We start from the raw sequence: 15339 nt of genomic DNA on the forward strand, positions 1-15339 counted from the left end.
ATACCATTACCACCGCTTGGTGCGAAATGCATTCTGGGATATTTGGCTGTCCCAAGTCCACACAAGTCACCACCGATGCATCCTCGATTGAGCGGAGCAAGTCCACATCCGAGCATTTGGACTGGACTTGGCTTGATGCGTACTTTTAATTGGAACAGTACTTGGGCTGCGACTGATGACGTTTCACAAGTCCACAAGAACGCAGATCGAGAAAGGGCCCATGACTTTCCAATGTTGTACTTTTTCACAATATTCTTATTTTCTGAGACACTGAATTTTGGGTTTTCATTATCTATAGCCACAATCATCAAAATTTCAAGAAATAAAGGCTTGAAATATTTCACTCTACGTGTAATGAATCTATATAATATATGTGTTTCACTTTCTGAAATGAGTGACAAAAAATATTGAACTTTTTCACGATATTCTAATTTTATGAGATGTTACTGTATTAGGCAGCAATTGAACAGTCAGTTCTTGAAGTGGATGTTGGAAGCAGGAAAAATGGTCAAGAGTAAGGATTTGAGCCACTTTGACAAAGGCCAAATTGTGATGGCTAGACAACTGGGTCAGAGCATCTCCAAAACGACAGGTCTTGTGGGGTGTTCCCAGTATGCAGTGCTTAGTACCGACCAAAAGTTTGGCTGTGTAGCCGTAGACCAGTCAGAGTGCCCATGCTGACCCCTGTCCACCGCCGAAAGCTCCTACAATGGGCACGTGAGCGTCAGAACTGGAGCATGGAGCAATGGCAGCAGGTGGCCTGGTCTGATGAATCATGTTTTCTTCTACATCATGTGGATGGGTGGGGTTAGGGTCCGATCCGATGGAGCATCTGTGTGATGTGCTGGAACAACGACCCTGATCCATGGAGGCCCCACCTCCCAACTTGCAGCACTTTAAGGATCTGCTGCTAACGTCTTGGTGCCAGATACCACAGGACACCTTCAGAGCTCTTGTGGAGTCCATGCCTCCACGGGTCACAGCTGTTCTGGCGGCACGAGGGGGAGCTACACAATATTCGTGGTTATTAGTGCTGGTTTTAATGTTGTGGCTGATCGGTGTATTTCTGATATACAGTGGGGCAAAAAAGTATTTCGTCAGCCACCAATTGTGCAAGTTCTCCCACTTAAAAAGATGAGAGGCCTGTTATTTTCATCATAGGTATACCTCAACAATGAGAGACAAAATGAGAAAAAAAAATCCAGAAAATCAAATTGTCTGATTTTTAAAGAATTTATTGCAAATTATGGTGGAAAATAAGTATTTGGTCAATAACAAAAGTTAATCTCAATACTTTGTTATATACCCTTTGTTTGCAATGACAGAGGTCAAACGTTTTCTCTAAGTCTTCACAAGGTTTTCACACACTGTTGCTGGTATTTTTGCCCATCCCTCCATGCGGATCTCCTCTAGAGCAGTGATGTTTTGGGGCTGTCGCTGGGCAACACAGACTTTCAACTCCCTCCAAAGATTTTCTATGGGCTTGAGATCTGGAGACTGGCTAGGCCACTCCAGGACCTTGACCTCCAAACACGACAAGTTGAGTTTTTACCAAAAAGTTCTATTTTGGTTTCATCTGACCATATGACATTCTCCCAGTCCTCTTCTGGATCATCCAAATGCTCTCTAGCAAACTTCAGACGGGCCTGGACATGTACTGGCTTAAGCAGGGGGACACGTCTGGCACTGCAGGATTTGAGTCCCTGGCGGCATAGTGTTACTGATGGTAGCCTTTGTTACTTTGGTCCCAGCTCTCTGCAGGTCATTCACTAGGTCCCCCCGTGTGGTTCTGGGATGTTTGCTCACCGTTCTTGTGATCATTTTGACCCCACGGGGTGAGCTCTTGCGTGGAGCCCCAGATCGAGGGAGATTATCAGTGGTCTTGTATGTCTTCCATTTTCTAATAATTGCTCCCACAGTTGATTTCTTCACAACAAGCTGCTTACCTATTGCAGATTCAGTCTTCCCAGCCTGGTGCAGGTCTACAATTTTGTTTCTGGTGTCCTTTGACAGCTCTTTGGTCTTGGCCATAGTGGAGTTTGGAGTGTGACTGTTTGAGGTTGTGGACAGGTGTCTTTTATACTGATAACGAGTTCAAACAGGTGCCATTAATACAGGTAACGAGTGGAGGACAGAGGAGCCTCTTAAAGAAAAAGTCTGTGAAAGCCAGAAATCTTGCTTGTTTGTAGGTGACCAAATACTTATTTGACCGAGGAATTTACCAATTAATTCATTAAAAATCCTACAGTATGATTTCCTGGATTCTTTCCCCCCATTCTGTCTCTCATAGTCGAAGTGTACCTATGATGAAAATGACAGGCCTCTCTCATCTTTTTAAGTGGGAGAACTTGCACAATTTGTGGCTGACTAAATACTTTTTTGCCCCACTGTACATAGTTATTATTTAAAGATAGATAGATATCTATATTGGGGTTTTTTTTATATACAATATTACAATATTTTCTTATTTACACGAATGCAAGTGACTGGCCAGTTGATGAAGGCCCTCCGTAGACTAGACCCATGGTGTCTCAGAATAATGAAAGGTATGGAATCACCTTTCAAAATAAACACTATATGTAACTATCCTTATGAAGCAGCAATCAGCCCTTAACTGTAGCACAAATGCATTGGATTACGCTTTTTAACGATCTGCAGTTTTGTTGGCGTTGTATTCATTATATTCCTGGACCGCAGAAGTGCGTGGCACAACAAGCAAGTGATTGTATACAAGATATAAGGATCTTGTTTTCTGCAGCCATACATAGTAGGTGCTTACATATTTTATATGTATATTGATATTATTTTATAGGCTATAATATTAGTGGGACTGAACATACCCTTGCAAAAAAAGTGCACGCATATTTATGTACACGCATATACATTTTCGAGTTTCTCTTCAAAAAAGAACATGATTAAAAATAAAACAAAAAAAAAAACTGATTGAAATTGCATGTTTTTTTTTTTTTTTTACAAGGTTTTTTAAGGGAACCCAATTTTGTATCAATGGAACGTGCACGTCATGTACTTTAGATCAGTTTTAATCACATAATAAATTACATGTTGATGCGTTTCATAATCGATCGGCAGCATCGCCCTTTTTAGTAATAATGTGTTTAAAATTGTAATATTGTTTAAATATTTTCCATCAGTAATTCTTGTCAGAAACGTCACATTCTGTTTTGATCCTGCGTTGAACCGCGTTCCGTTGATGGGTTTATCCTTTAAATATCGAGAGCCCGCACATACTTCCACCACCTTATCCAGGCTCCACTGAGTCCGACTGCTGTAGCTCCGAGCAGAGTTTAGAGAACACGCTTAGCCCCGGCCGCCTTTTGAGGCTTACGTAAATGCTGTCATGGGTTATCGCCGCCTAATCCTAGCGACCTCTAGAGGATACACCCCTGGACGCCTTGCCAGCGTTGAATAAACAGTGAATTGTGCTTCATTTTGGAAGGATTTATCTTCAGACCACCCGCCCACGAGGTGAAGCTAATGATGATAGATGATGATACAAACACACAAGAGGGTCTATGTCAGAACTGTGGAAGAACAACTCGGACCTAAACACTAGTAAGATGGTGTGACAGGAACTGAAGTGAGCTAATGAGTTAATGCTCAGGGACCCTCAAATGTCAAGCAGTTGATGTGGTTCTGCATGGAGGAGCGGCCACAATTCCAACACATTGCTGTGCCACTAACTTAAAGTTATAGCTGTTTCAGTTCTTCCTGCTAGAGGTCATGGTCACGCTCAAGGTCATCACGGTTGGGGCGACACCATCCACAGGAGAACGCTGCAACTAAATTGAAGAAATCATTGTGATGAAGTTGTCTTTTCTGTTTCTCCTCTGCAGTGGAGCAAGTTGAGCAGCCCGCCCCCAGAAATGCGGCCGCTTCTGTCTCTGAACGCCTCCAGCCGCCATTAACACCAGAGGTTTCGCCGGCCGCTCAAGCCACTCCCTCGGCCGCGGCTAAAGCCACTCCCTCGGCCGTGGCTCAAGCCACTCCCTCGGCCGTGGCCCTGCCGGCCGGCTTGGCTAACGTTGACCTCAGTAAAATTGGCACACTCCTCAACAGTTTGACATCTGTCATTAAGAACACAGGTGAGTGGTTACTTCCATTACGACATAACAATGAATGCCTGTTTTGTGATTTATTTATTTGTATATATTTTTTTTTAATAATAAAGCTTGAATGCAAGCCTACATTGGTGTCTCATAATAGCCCCGCATGGTCAATGTTCATGTCCATAACCTTACAGCCATCGTGACAGCATGGAAAAATAATGTTTCATGCTTCCTTTGGTTCCTGCTTTTTTTTTTTTTTTTTTTTTTTTTTTAATGTGAATAGGAACTGGCTGAGAGCAAGTGGTGCAAGATGACAGTTTGTCTTCCGTGTCACACTTAATCGTTTTATTTGTGGAACAACAGGCCTATTCGAACCAATTTGAGGAGACATGTGTAACTAGGACACTTCTTAGCCGCACATAAATGCATATTTTGTTTGCTTTCCTAGATTGTTCTGTGTGCCTCTGTTGTTGTGGTTGTTGCGTTTTTTTTTTTTTTTTTTCCCCAAAATCAGGTGCACTGGTTAGAACCCTGATGAGTGTCATGGAGTTTGAAGTGTTTTCTTTCTAGCCTCTTTCGATTTGCAATGTGAACATTTACTTCTATCCTTATCACAATTACCTTCCATAAAACAAGGTGATACATTTTTTTTTTTTTTTTTAATAAACTCATCGGCAGTATGACAAATTAATGGCTGGTAATATGCACGCACTCGTCATTTAAGAATGATCGATTGAAGATTGTTTTTTGTTTTTTTGTGTGTGTGTGTGTGTGTGTGTGTGTGTGTGTGTGTGTGTGTGTGTGTGTGTGTGTGTGTGTGTGTGTGTGTTTATGAATCCCAAATTCTGAGGTGAATTTTAGTATGAAAGAATTTTCATACCTGAGGCATAAACAAGATGATCGACAAATGGATTAATACACAAAATGATGCACTAACGAGAAACACATTACTAACTGGCCGACCCTGCCACCTAAGCGGCATCAAATGAGAATTGACCCTTTTGGGGAGCTTAAAAACTAAAATTGATCCCATTACTATTTTATTTATTTATTTATTTATTTGTTTGTTTTTTACAGTTTTACACTTGTGATTTCACTTATAAGTTGTGATAATTGACAAAGCCAGTCGGTCTCCCTCCTCAGGACCAGCTGCAGAGAGCCCTCCGACACCAGTCGCCCCCATCTCTGCAGTTCCTACCAATCCTCCAGCCTCAGTGGCTCCCAAAGATTCCAATTCTCTAGTCAACCTCCTGTCCCAAGTAGACATGACTCCCGAGGGCCTCCTCGGTGCTCTGTCCAAAGCCCAGAGACAAAGCAATAGCCTTGAGGGTAAGATTAAGGATTCCGGTCCCTCTGTCTTTTTCTTTTAATTACTTGTAATGCCCCATCCGACATATTGATTCTGGTTATTGATTCTTTCTATTCTCAGCTGTTGTCTCCTCTAATTCCTCTTTCTTTATATTCTGTTTTCCTCAACCAGGCCTCGGTTCTCTTCTGAACAACCCAGTTGGGAAAGTCTCGCCAGACTCCTCCAGTAAAGGCAAGCCGCCGATTCCTCCCTCCTCCGCCCTTGCATCAACTCCACAACCCAAGAGCGATCTACTTTCCTCCCTTCCCCCTGTGCCTTCTCAGCCAGTCTCCATAGTGAAGCGAAGTCCAAGTCCACAATCGGAAGCCTCGGCCCTCGTCCAGGCTCTCCATAGAGACATGGAGCTGACAACGGAGCCCGAGTCGTCCGTGCCCTCTGACAGCTTGGAGTCTAAAATCCACAATTTCCTCCAGGGAAATCCAGGCTTCAATGCCTTCAACCTCGGTTTCACTGACCCTGCTGCGCGAGGCAACAACCTCAGTCCATTAGCTGGAAGTGATACGCGGGATGGGACCCCAGTGCGGGACGAGGGCGGGGGCACCCCGACTCAAGACGAAATCATGGACAAGCCAGCGGTGGGTCCACTCCCTTCAAAGACACCGAAGTCTGCTGTAAAAATGCCTATAAAAGCGACAGATGGACCACCTCTCGACGTCCACCAGAACAAGACCTGGCATGCACCCAACCATCCGCATCATTCTCACTTGAAAACAGGGGAACCTCAAAATGGACAAGGCTACCAGCCGTATCTCCGTGGCGCCCCAGAAACGGCAGGTCCTGGGATTACAACACCTGTCGTCCACCACCAGCAGATTGTAGAGCAGACTGCCGGCCCGCTGTCCAGAGAGAGGCTCCAAGGCAATGCCAGCGGCAGCCAGACTGTTGAGGGCTTCCAGGGTGATGGCAGTGGAGGTTGGTACGGTAGCTCTTACCCAGAGCCGGGCCCTGTGCACCACAGGGGCCACAGTGAAGCTGCACCGGGAGGAGATGCAGGAAACCAGGCACCTACACTGTATCCATACCAAAGGGATCTAAATCAGGAGCCTCGGGGCATGGCCCCTCAACAGGGAGTCACCTCTTCCTCTGGGTTCTACAATAGCAGCCTCCCTCCCGTCCCCAAGTTACCCCCTCCTCCTGAGGGCTTTGCCGCCCCCTCCTCTGTGGTAACTGGGGAGATGGTTCCCCAAGAGCAGCACTCCGGACATAACCAAGAGATGGTGGGGGTTACTGGGGCCAGGGTCGACAGCGTGATGAGTGGTATGGTGGTCCATGACCATCAACATAAATCCATGTTCCATCATGAAGACCCCCTGTATAATCATGACGACCCTTACCATCACCACGAGGAGTTGCCCCCTCCCGCAGAAGACCTGCATTACCAGGAAGAACTCTGTCACTACCAGGAAGACCCTCAATACCGTGACCCTCCTTTCCACCAAGACAACTCTTTGCGCCACCAGGAAGACCCTTACTTTCCACCAGCCGATCCGCCCTCCTTGCCCACCGGCTCGCCGCACCGCTACCCGAGGGTGCGGGGGGGCCTCACGCCCCCCGTTTCCGCCTATGGCCTCTACCCGCACGGCTCCTCTCCTCCACACTTGGGTCAAAGGAGAGCGCTGCCGCCTCACCCTGAAATGATGCGTCACGCTGGCCCGCCACGCCATCCTGGCCCGCGGCCTCCTCCTATCCGGCCTGTCCATCCGCTGCACCACCACCTTGCCAGAGGACCCAGAGGACCCAGACCGAGACCGCCATTCCCTCCATTCCACGGGCCAAATCCATGGCTAAGAGGGCCAGGTCCAAGAGGTGGGGGGCCCGGTGGTCCTGGTTTCCCCCCGAAAAGACCGTACCTTCCCCCACGCTACTGACTTGGCAAGTAGTTTTGAGCTCTTTAAGTCACACAGTGAATGTTATGGTGGCAGCATTGTGACTCTTAAAATAATAATGTCGCACAATATGGCACCCTCCAGCCCACTGTGGGACTGCACTAAAGCTCTGAAGTATGAATGGGAAGATGGGTTAGTGGGGACGGAGAAGAGTTGGAGAAGAATCTACGGCTAGTCTATATAAGAATAAGAGTCCATAAGAAACCACCCAAGATATGGAAAAGGGAAGTTTCCACCGACAGACCACGGGCAGATATAAGTGAAAACAGAGCTTCAGAGAAGATGGCCACGCTGACGTCTGAAGACTGAAGATGAAAGGAAATAAAAGGTGGATATCTATAATTCACTATTCATTATGTTATGTTACATACTCAACCGTTTCATTAAAATCTAGAATTGAACTTCTCTTGATGTAGCTCAAAGACCACGCATGATATGCTTGTGAGCATGCTTTCAAATATCAGTCAGTTAAACAAAGATATTTATTTTTCAGTTCGATCATCCCAAGAAAATACTTTCTAGTTGACAGAAATATAGTAATTAGAATGTCTTTAACTGTTTGTTTTTCAGTGAAAGGTTTCCAAGGCCTCGCTAACTAGTTCAACAACACAATAGCCCTTTGTTAACCTGCACCTCTCTCAACAAAACTTTCATGTTCTCGCAAATAATTATTTCAGAATTCCCGCTGCTCCTCCTCGTTCATTTACCCGAGCAGCTTGTTCTAATAATTTCCGAATATTGTGTCTTTTAGCCGATGCTTTCTTTGCTAGTGCGTCGGATTTGTGCAGCGGCGGGTTCGGGTGCCGCTGGGTAACTTAGAGGGGGGTGGTACACGTCAAATCAGATGGAGGGAAATGGATCGATTGAGCACGTTTATTTTTTAACTGTTGAACATGGACGAAGAAGAAGAAAGGTTCATTTTTGGAGAAGAACGAAGATGTTCATCATCAGCTACGTTTTACTACTTGTGCTGACGTTAATAAAAACCTGACTTAAAAACTGTGTTGTGTTTGTCTGCCTCCTCGCCACCGCCTCCTCTTGAAAACCACAGGGAACGTGCAATGTGTCCGAATACCTCATGGTGACCAGGGCCTCTCGCCACTAGAAATGGGAGGGAAAGCATTGGGACTGGCGATCCTGTTCGATTTCCATGCAACTTAAAACATTGGAACTCTCAATTCCCCTTCAACCGATACCAGGTTTATGTGATGAGTGAACGAGATACTCACTTGGGATGTTTTTTTTTAATCCAGTATATTTTTCTTTAGAAATTTTAAAAGTAAATTGAAATAAAGATAAAACGTATAATTATCATTGCACTTAAAGAATAGGGTGTAGTAGGTATCTACCAATGACCAAGCTATCACATTTAAACTTGAACCAAAACACCACTGAAGCATTTTTTTTTAACCAAAGCAGACTATTTTCTTAGATTGCTGCACAATAAAATGTATTTGAATTAAGCGTTGCCTGGTAAGCTGTTTAGTGATTTCAGTCATGATGCGCATGTCCTTTCAAAGCAGTCGTGTTTTCACTCTACAATCGGAGTCCGCTTTAAATGCGATAAGTACCTGATATGTTCAACTACTTTTAGGGGGGGGGGGGGGGGGGGTTGGATAAGCTGCATTGGTTGCTTTTCGGAACAACATTTCCCACTGTACTGGTTTTCCTGGGACTAAATAGTTTGCCCCATTGGGCTGCGCTGAATCTTGCGCCATTCACAATAGGATGATTGTGCCGTCATCTCTGGAAATAAGGGAAGGATTAGGGCAAATCTGTTTCACGCAAAATAATATTTTAATGGCGTATCGGTTGAAAATCCCAAACCCACCCTTCAGCTTTAGGTCCTGGACTATATCCTCTTCTTCCAGCTGAGTTTCTGTTACTGACAAAAGACAAATGCAGTTTTTTAGTGACGGAATATCTCGCAATGGTTTTGGCCAGTGGGAGGTAAAACTCCTCTTCGTGTCTTCCTCAGAGCACCGTGATGCCTTCTGCGCTCGTCTGAAGGCGTTTTGTCAAATCATAGCAGAATATTACCTTTGTTTTTTTGTGTTTTTTTTTTTTTTTTTTTTTTTTTTTTAAGCTGTGGTGTTGCTCTGCAAAAGTTTCAAGTCAAGAGTAGAAGTGGCCCATTACATTGTAATAGTCAAATAGTTTTTGCCGTAAGCAAAATTGGATTTGAGGGACAGCCCTGGCAAGAGCTGTTGAAATCGAAATGTCCATTTGCTCCGGCTGGGATGTTTTGTGGCATTTTGCTTCACTTTAGTAAACGTAATTGATTCTTTGAGTCGGGGAGTTTAGTGCTTTAGAACTCTTAAAAGCCTGGGGAATCGTTTTGAAATTGATCTATGGTACTCAAACGAATTAAACGTTTATATATTGTTGTTTAGAGAGTCATTCGGTGTTTTATGTTGATGCAGAGCTCTGCAGTAGGCATACTTGGGCATAACATTAGTGAACCTAGTGCAAAAACACTGATAAGCGATGGGTGAATTTTTGAGTATTTACATCATAATCCCAGTTACAGCTGGCAAGGTGCAGCTAGAGAGGCATGCACACACCAGTCAATGCAGATTTGGTGTGTGGGTGTGTGTGTGGGGGTGGTGGGGGGGGGGGGGTGGATGCGTGTGTGTAGATGTGTGTGGGTGTGTATATATATTACATTCTACCAAAAAACGAATAGTTACAGTCTTTGGATAAATAGTTTTAAATTTGGAGAAACGTGACTTACATCCATAGTAATAATCCCTAGATATGATCGAGCATAGAATAATCTTAACTCCCAAATAGCCACTATAGTTGTGAGCCTTAATGAAAACCCTTCTAGTGCGGGTAAAAACATAAAATGATAAGTCCATAGCTTGTTGTACTTAATGTATGAGACCCAGTTATGTTTCAGTCAGAAGCAAAAGTTTCAACAGAGCCCATGGAACCATTTACTCCTGTAGTAATTATGATGGAGGAACAATCCATCCGTGATCATCATGTTCAACTAATGACTCAGAGCTGCACGTCCTCTGTTGACTGGTGGGTGGTGTGGGTGGGGTGAGGAGACACGTTGGGGTTCTTCGGGTGAGCTTGCCACTAGATGTCAGTAGATCTTTTCAAAATCGGCTTCCCGTGTTTAATGGCAACGCACAGCCATCGCAGAACAGTGCACGCTGTGGTGCCGAAGCCACTGTCGGCTTCTTTGGGAGAATCGTCTCCGACGCCCCGACGCCCCTCCCCCCCCCCCCTCCCCGGTGTGCGAGCGCTTCCTTGCGAGGCCCGTCGACACGGCGCCCCGCGGGGGAGCCAGCTGCGTGTCCACACGTACATGCAAATATGAATTATTTTGCATTCCAAAATAACTTCTCGTTTAATTTCCTAGGCGGCAAGCGGATGTTCCCCCTCCGGCTCCTGACTGGAGACTGACGCGACATCCCATGCTGGGCGTCCTCCATGCAGGTATAACCATCATGATGGGTTGTCTTTTTTTTTTTTTTTTTTAAATCGTTGTTGCCGAGAATTGACCTGGAGAAGCTTAAAGGCACTTTTACAGAACTGGATTTGTTTTGCAAAGCAGGGGATCCGTGGAGACGTTTCAGTGACGTTTGCGCTTTGACGCGCGCGCGAGTTGGTGATCGAGCGTGAGAAAAGCAGCGGGACCGCGCGCCGGCGAGTGAGTACTGGGAGCTGCACCCACACTCCAAATACACCCATTTACTACAAGTATACTACCAACACACTCCAAATACACCCATTTACTACAAGTATACTACCAACACACTCCAAATACACCCATTTACTACAAGTATACTACCAACACACTCCAAATACACCCATTTACTACAAGTATACTACCAACACACTCCAAATACACCCATTTACTACAAGTATACTACCAACACACTCCAAATACACCCATTTACTACAAATATACTAGTATACTACCAACACACTCCAAATACACCCATTTACTACAAATATACTACCAACACACTCCAAATACACCCATTTACTACAAGTATACTACCAACACACTCCAAATACACCCATTTACTACAAATATACTAGTATACTACCAACACACTCCAAATACACCCATTTACTACAAGTATACTACCAACACACTCCAAATACACCCATTTACTACAGATATACTAGTATACTACCACACACTGCAACTACACTCATATACTACAAATATACTAGTATACTACCACACACTGCAAATACACTCATATACTACAAATATACTAGTATACCACCAACACACTGCAAATCCCCCCATATACTACAAATATACTAGTATACTACCAACACACTGCAAATACACTCATATACTACAAATATACTAGTATACCACCAACACACTGCAAATCCCCCCATATACTACAAATATACTAGTATACTACCAACACACTGCAAATACACCCATATACTACAAATATACTAGTATACTACCAACACACTACAAATACACCCATATTCTACAAATATACTAGTATACTACCAACACACTGCAGTCTTATAGCAGATTATACTTGTCCTATTCCAATGCCAAAAGTGTTTTTTTTTTGTTTGTTTAATTTAGTCCAACGAGCGATATAAAAGATGCACATGCTGTTGTGAAATAAAAACTGACTTTGGTGTATTACAAATGCTTTTGTTGTGTCTGTTTTTATTGATAAATGTTGATACTTTACAGCCAGTTCTCCCACTCTTAAACTAGTCTACATGTTGATGTTTTCTTTATAAAAAAATAAAATAATAATAATAATAATAATAAATACCCAAGGAAAATGCATGATTCTTAGACAAGTTTTCAATCAAAAATAATTGGACAGATCTGCCTTTAGAGATTAACCCAGTTTAAAGAAATGACTAATAAATAACTGGTGTATACTGTATATTATTGGGGACGCCGGTCACCAGATGTCGTTGTTGGAGTTATTCTGCAACGGAATATAAATAAATAAAATGAATGAATTATTAAAAAAAAAAAAAGAGAGAGAGAGACGACATGAGGAACATGACACAGATCAGCTTGTCATCCGTACGTGGGAGATGATCTAAGTCCTTTCGGTCGGGATGCGCGATGGGGTGTGAGGGTTTATGAAGCGACGGCAGCCACACGGCGCCTTCACCAAATGGAGGAAAGAAAAATCAATAAAAAAAATGAAAATAATGATTTAAAAAAAAAAATTAATAAACCGGGTGAAGCTTTGGCGAGCAGCCGGTGTTCGTTGGAATAAAACGCAGCGTTTTTTGGGGAGACGTTCGAGCCCTGGCTGCGCGGCCGGATCGTGACTCTTCCAACGCGTCGAGCCGTGTCACGTGGGCTCATTGTTTACATCGCCCCGGTGCCTACGTTTCCAGCAAGGGCGTGTGTCCCGTTGGTTTCGGCCGCTTATTTGTCTTGTTTCTGTTTTATTTTTTTTTCCAATCTTATTTTCATTTTATTTTCATCGGTTCACGAACGTTTGCGTCGCTGCGCTCGATCGTCGTGCGCCGCCGTTTCAGCACCGCGGCCAGCGCCGCCGAGAACAAAAGACGGATTTGAGTCCCTTGATGTCAGGGGCCGTCCGCATTTTACCGCCAGCGACTCGCACGCATCGAGCGCCATTAACGGCCTTTGGCGTTCAACTGAATTACCCTGTGTGTCGAGCCGAGCGTCATCATGCCACGGGGCTAATTCTGCAACGCATGGTCTCCGGGACCCCGGTCGCTGAAGAGCTTTGTCAGATATGATTTAATGCAAACAGCCACACTATACTGTAATCTGGAGGATGCCCGTGATTAAACATCCGTTATTGTACATTATTTAATAGTGCCAAATTCTTGTAAATGGTGAGGTTCATCCGTCAAATCCCTTCGCCGGGGTCCACCCTGCAATCCCTTGGAAGACCCCTCTCACATTGAGAACCACAGTCTAAGTTGGTTCTGCTCTCGATAAAGTACACCAACATATTATTAGTTGCATGGCCTCATTCTAAAGCATCATGGCAGTGTTGAAATAGGAAATATGGGGTATAGGCCCAGCATACCTAAAAAAATGATGAAGCTATATTAAGCCATCAACTAAAATAACTATATTTTATACCCATATCCATGGTGTATGTTTATTCTGGTTCCGGTTCTACACTGCTTTGGGTGGGGTCGCAGTGAGAAAGGCTGACTGTCATAATCACACGTTGGCCGGGCGGGGGCGGGGGGCATTGACAACATTCCCTTTGCATAGATTATTGTTTATTTCAACACATAACGTCGTTTTGAACTACTCTGTGGATATGATGTCGTGTCAACATGGAGACTACGGCACGAATTCGAGTTTTCCGAGTTCCCCCGCGGAAGGCAGCATCACTTCCCGCCGTCTCTCAACCGATACAAAGCGGGATCGCTTTCTCGTCCGCGGGGGGGTGCGGTCGGAGCCTTTGGCGGGGCGTTGTCCCCCCCCCCCGGTGCCCATGCCTGTAACCCTGCATACAGGTATATATTGTACTTTCTTTCTGACGGCGACGCATTTTTCACGGTATTTCTATGCAATGCACCGACTGTCGCCAGGATAAAAACCCTTGCGCGTTGAAGTGCACCGAGTCCAACAAACGGATTTAGATTCCGATTTTTAGATTTTTTTTAGCGATATCATAATATAGTTATCACACTTATCAATAAACTCTTAACCAGGCAACCGGATAGGCCCCGGGCCCCCCCCCCCCCCACCCTTTACGTCCCTGTAGTTTACACGCTTTCCCCCGTGGCAACGTTTTGCGGACGGTCCCCGCCGGTGGCCATCACGGCTCCCCGAGCCCAGGGGAGGGATGGAGCTGATGGACGGGGAGGGAGACACCGGCTTACGACGTCAAAGCTCCACAGCAGAGCGGAGCGGCGAGCCAGCACCCACACCGCGCACCGCGACAACGGTCCTTTCCTCCCGAGGCGCCTCATTCCTCCCAGCGGGTTGTTCTTGCTCTCCCCCGCCGCCGCCATCCCCTCCTCCTCCCCCATTTTGAGATTTATTTTAAATTTAAAGATTTTTTTTTTTTTTTTTTTTTTTGGGGGGGGTGATTTTTTTTTCTTCTTTTTTTTAATTATTTGAGTGTGCGTGGGGGTGGGGGTGGGGGGAGGAATAGCCGGGGTGTGGGGGGGGGGGGGACGCGTCTGTCAACAAAGAAGAAAACAAACAAACAGCGTCTGGGGAAAGAAAGACGCGCTCATGCCGGATCGAGGAGCGTCTCTGTAGAGGCAGCTTTTCACTGGATTCCCAAAGATTTTTTTTTTTTTTTAATTTTTTTTTTTTTTTTCTACGTGCATGTAATTAACATTTTTGTTTTATGAAAGCAAACATTTCCGCCAGAAACGACGAGATCAACGGATCCGTGAATTCGTCGCCGGGAGGAGAACCGCAGGTAGGAATTTGACGAAATGTGCGTGTGTTTTTGGTAAACATATGTTGTAAATGGTGTTAAATCACCGTCATTGTCAACGCGTCTGGGTGAAGGCAGCGCAGGGTCTAACTGTAGGTTTTTTTTATATGCCACAAAGGACAATACAACAAAGGGGTTTTGTGTTTGCTGTTAGGAATCAGTGGATTAAATCCTGTGCATACAATTATTGGTTTTCTTAAAAAAAGAAAAAAAAAAAAAAAAAAAGGATGTAGTTTGGATTGGGGGCCAGCTGGAGCCTAAATCCTATGAATGTATCGTGTGTGTGGATGTGTGTTTATATATATATATATATATATATATATATATATACACACACACAAACATAGGTAGGCTATAGTGTCTTGAGGAGAGTATTATCCTAAACTTTTAAGGTCACTATTTTTGATCATCATTATTAAACTCACTATTATTATAATATGTATTATTTATTCATTTATTTATTATGTATATCATTTTTCATTGTGCCATTTGGCATACTAGTTTTATGTGCAGGTCACAAAAATGGTTTATTTTACATGTACGCTAATCACAAAAACACAAAGACTCGCCAAACGTTTGGGCCCACACCAACGCTGTGCTCATTG

The 15339-nt window shown here is 44.4% G+C and overlaps 1 protein-coding gene across 5 annotated transcripts in view; it reads left to right on the forward strand.

The window, feature by feature from the left end:
- rprd2a (regulation of nuclear pre-mRNA domain containing 2a) overlaps nt 1–14716 on the forward strand; it is a 30656-nt gene extending 15940 nt beyond the window's left edge. For 2 of the 5 annotated variants that reach the window (XM_080013131.1, XM_080013132.1), the window contains exons 8-10: nt 3855–4103; nt 5211–5396; nt 5548–8299. In XM_080013131.1, the coding sequence (XP_079869257.1) occupies nt 3855–4103; nt 5211–5396; nt 5548–7304 (2192 nt within the window). In that variant the 3' untranslated portion in view covers nt 7305–8299. Of the gene's footprint in view, nt 1–3854; nt 4104–5210; nt 5397–5547; nt 8300–10695; nt 10773–10890; nt 12183–14648 lie in introns of those variants that run through there. The other 3 variants (XR_013844479.1, XR_013844480.1, XM_080013133.1) reach the window with 3 other exon arrangements.
- Nucleotides 14717–15339: the final 623 nt, after the last annotated feature.

This window comes from Zeus faber (genome assembly GCF_960531495.2).
Source record: "Zeus faber genome assembly, chromosome: 1".
NCBI lineage: Eukaryota > Metazoa > Chordata > Actinopteri > Zeiformes > Zeidae > Zeus > Zeus faber.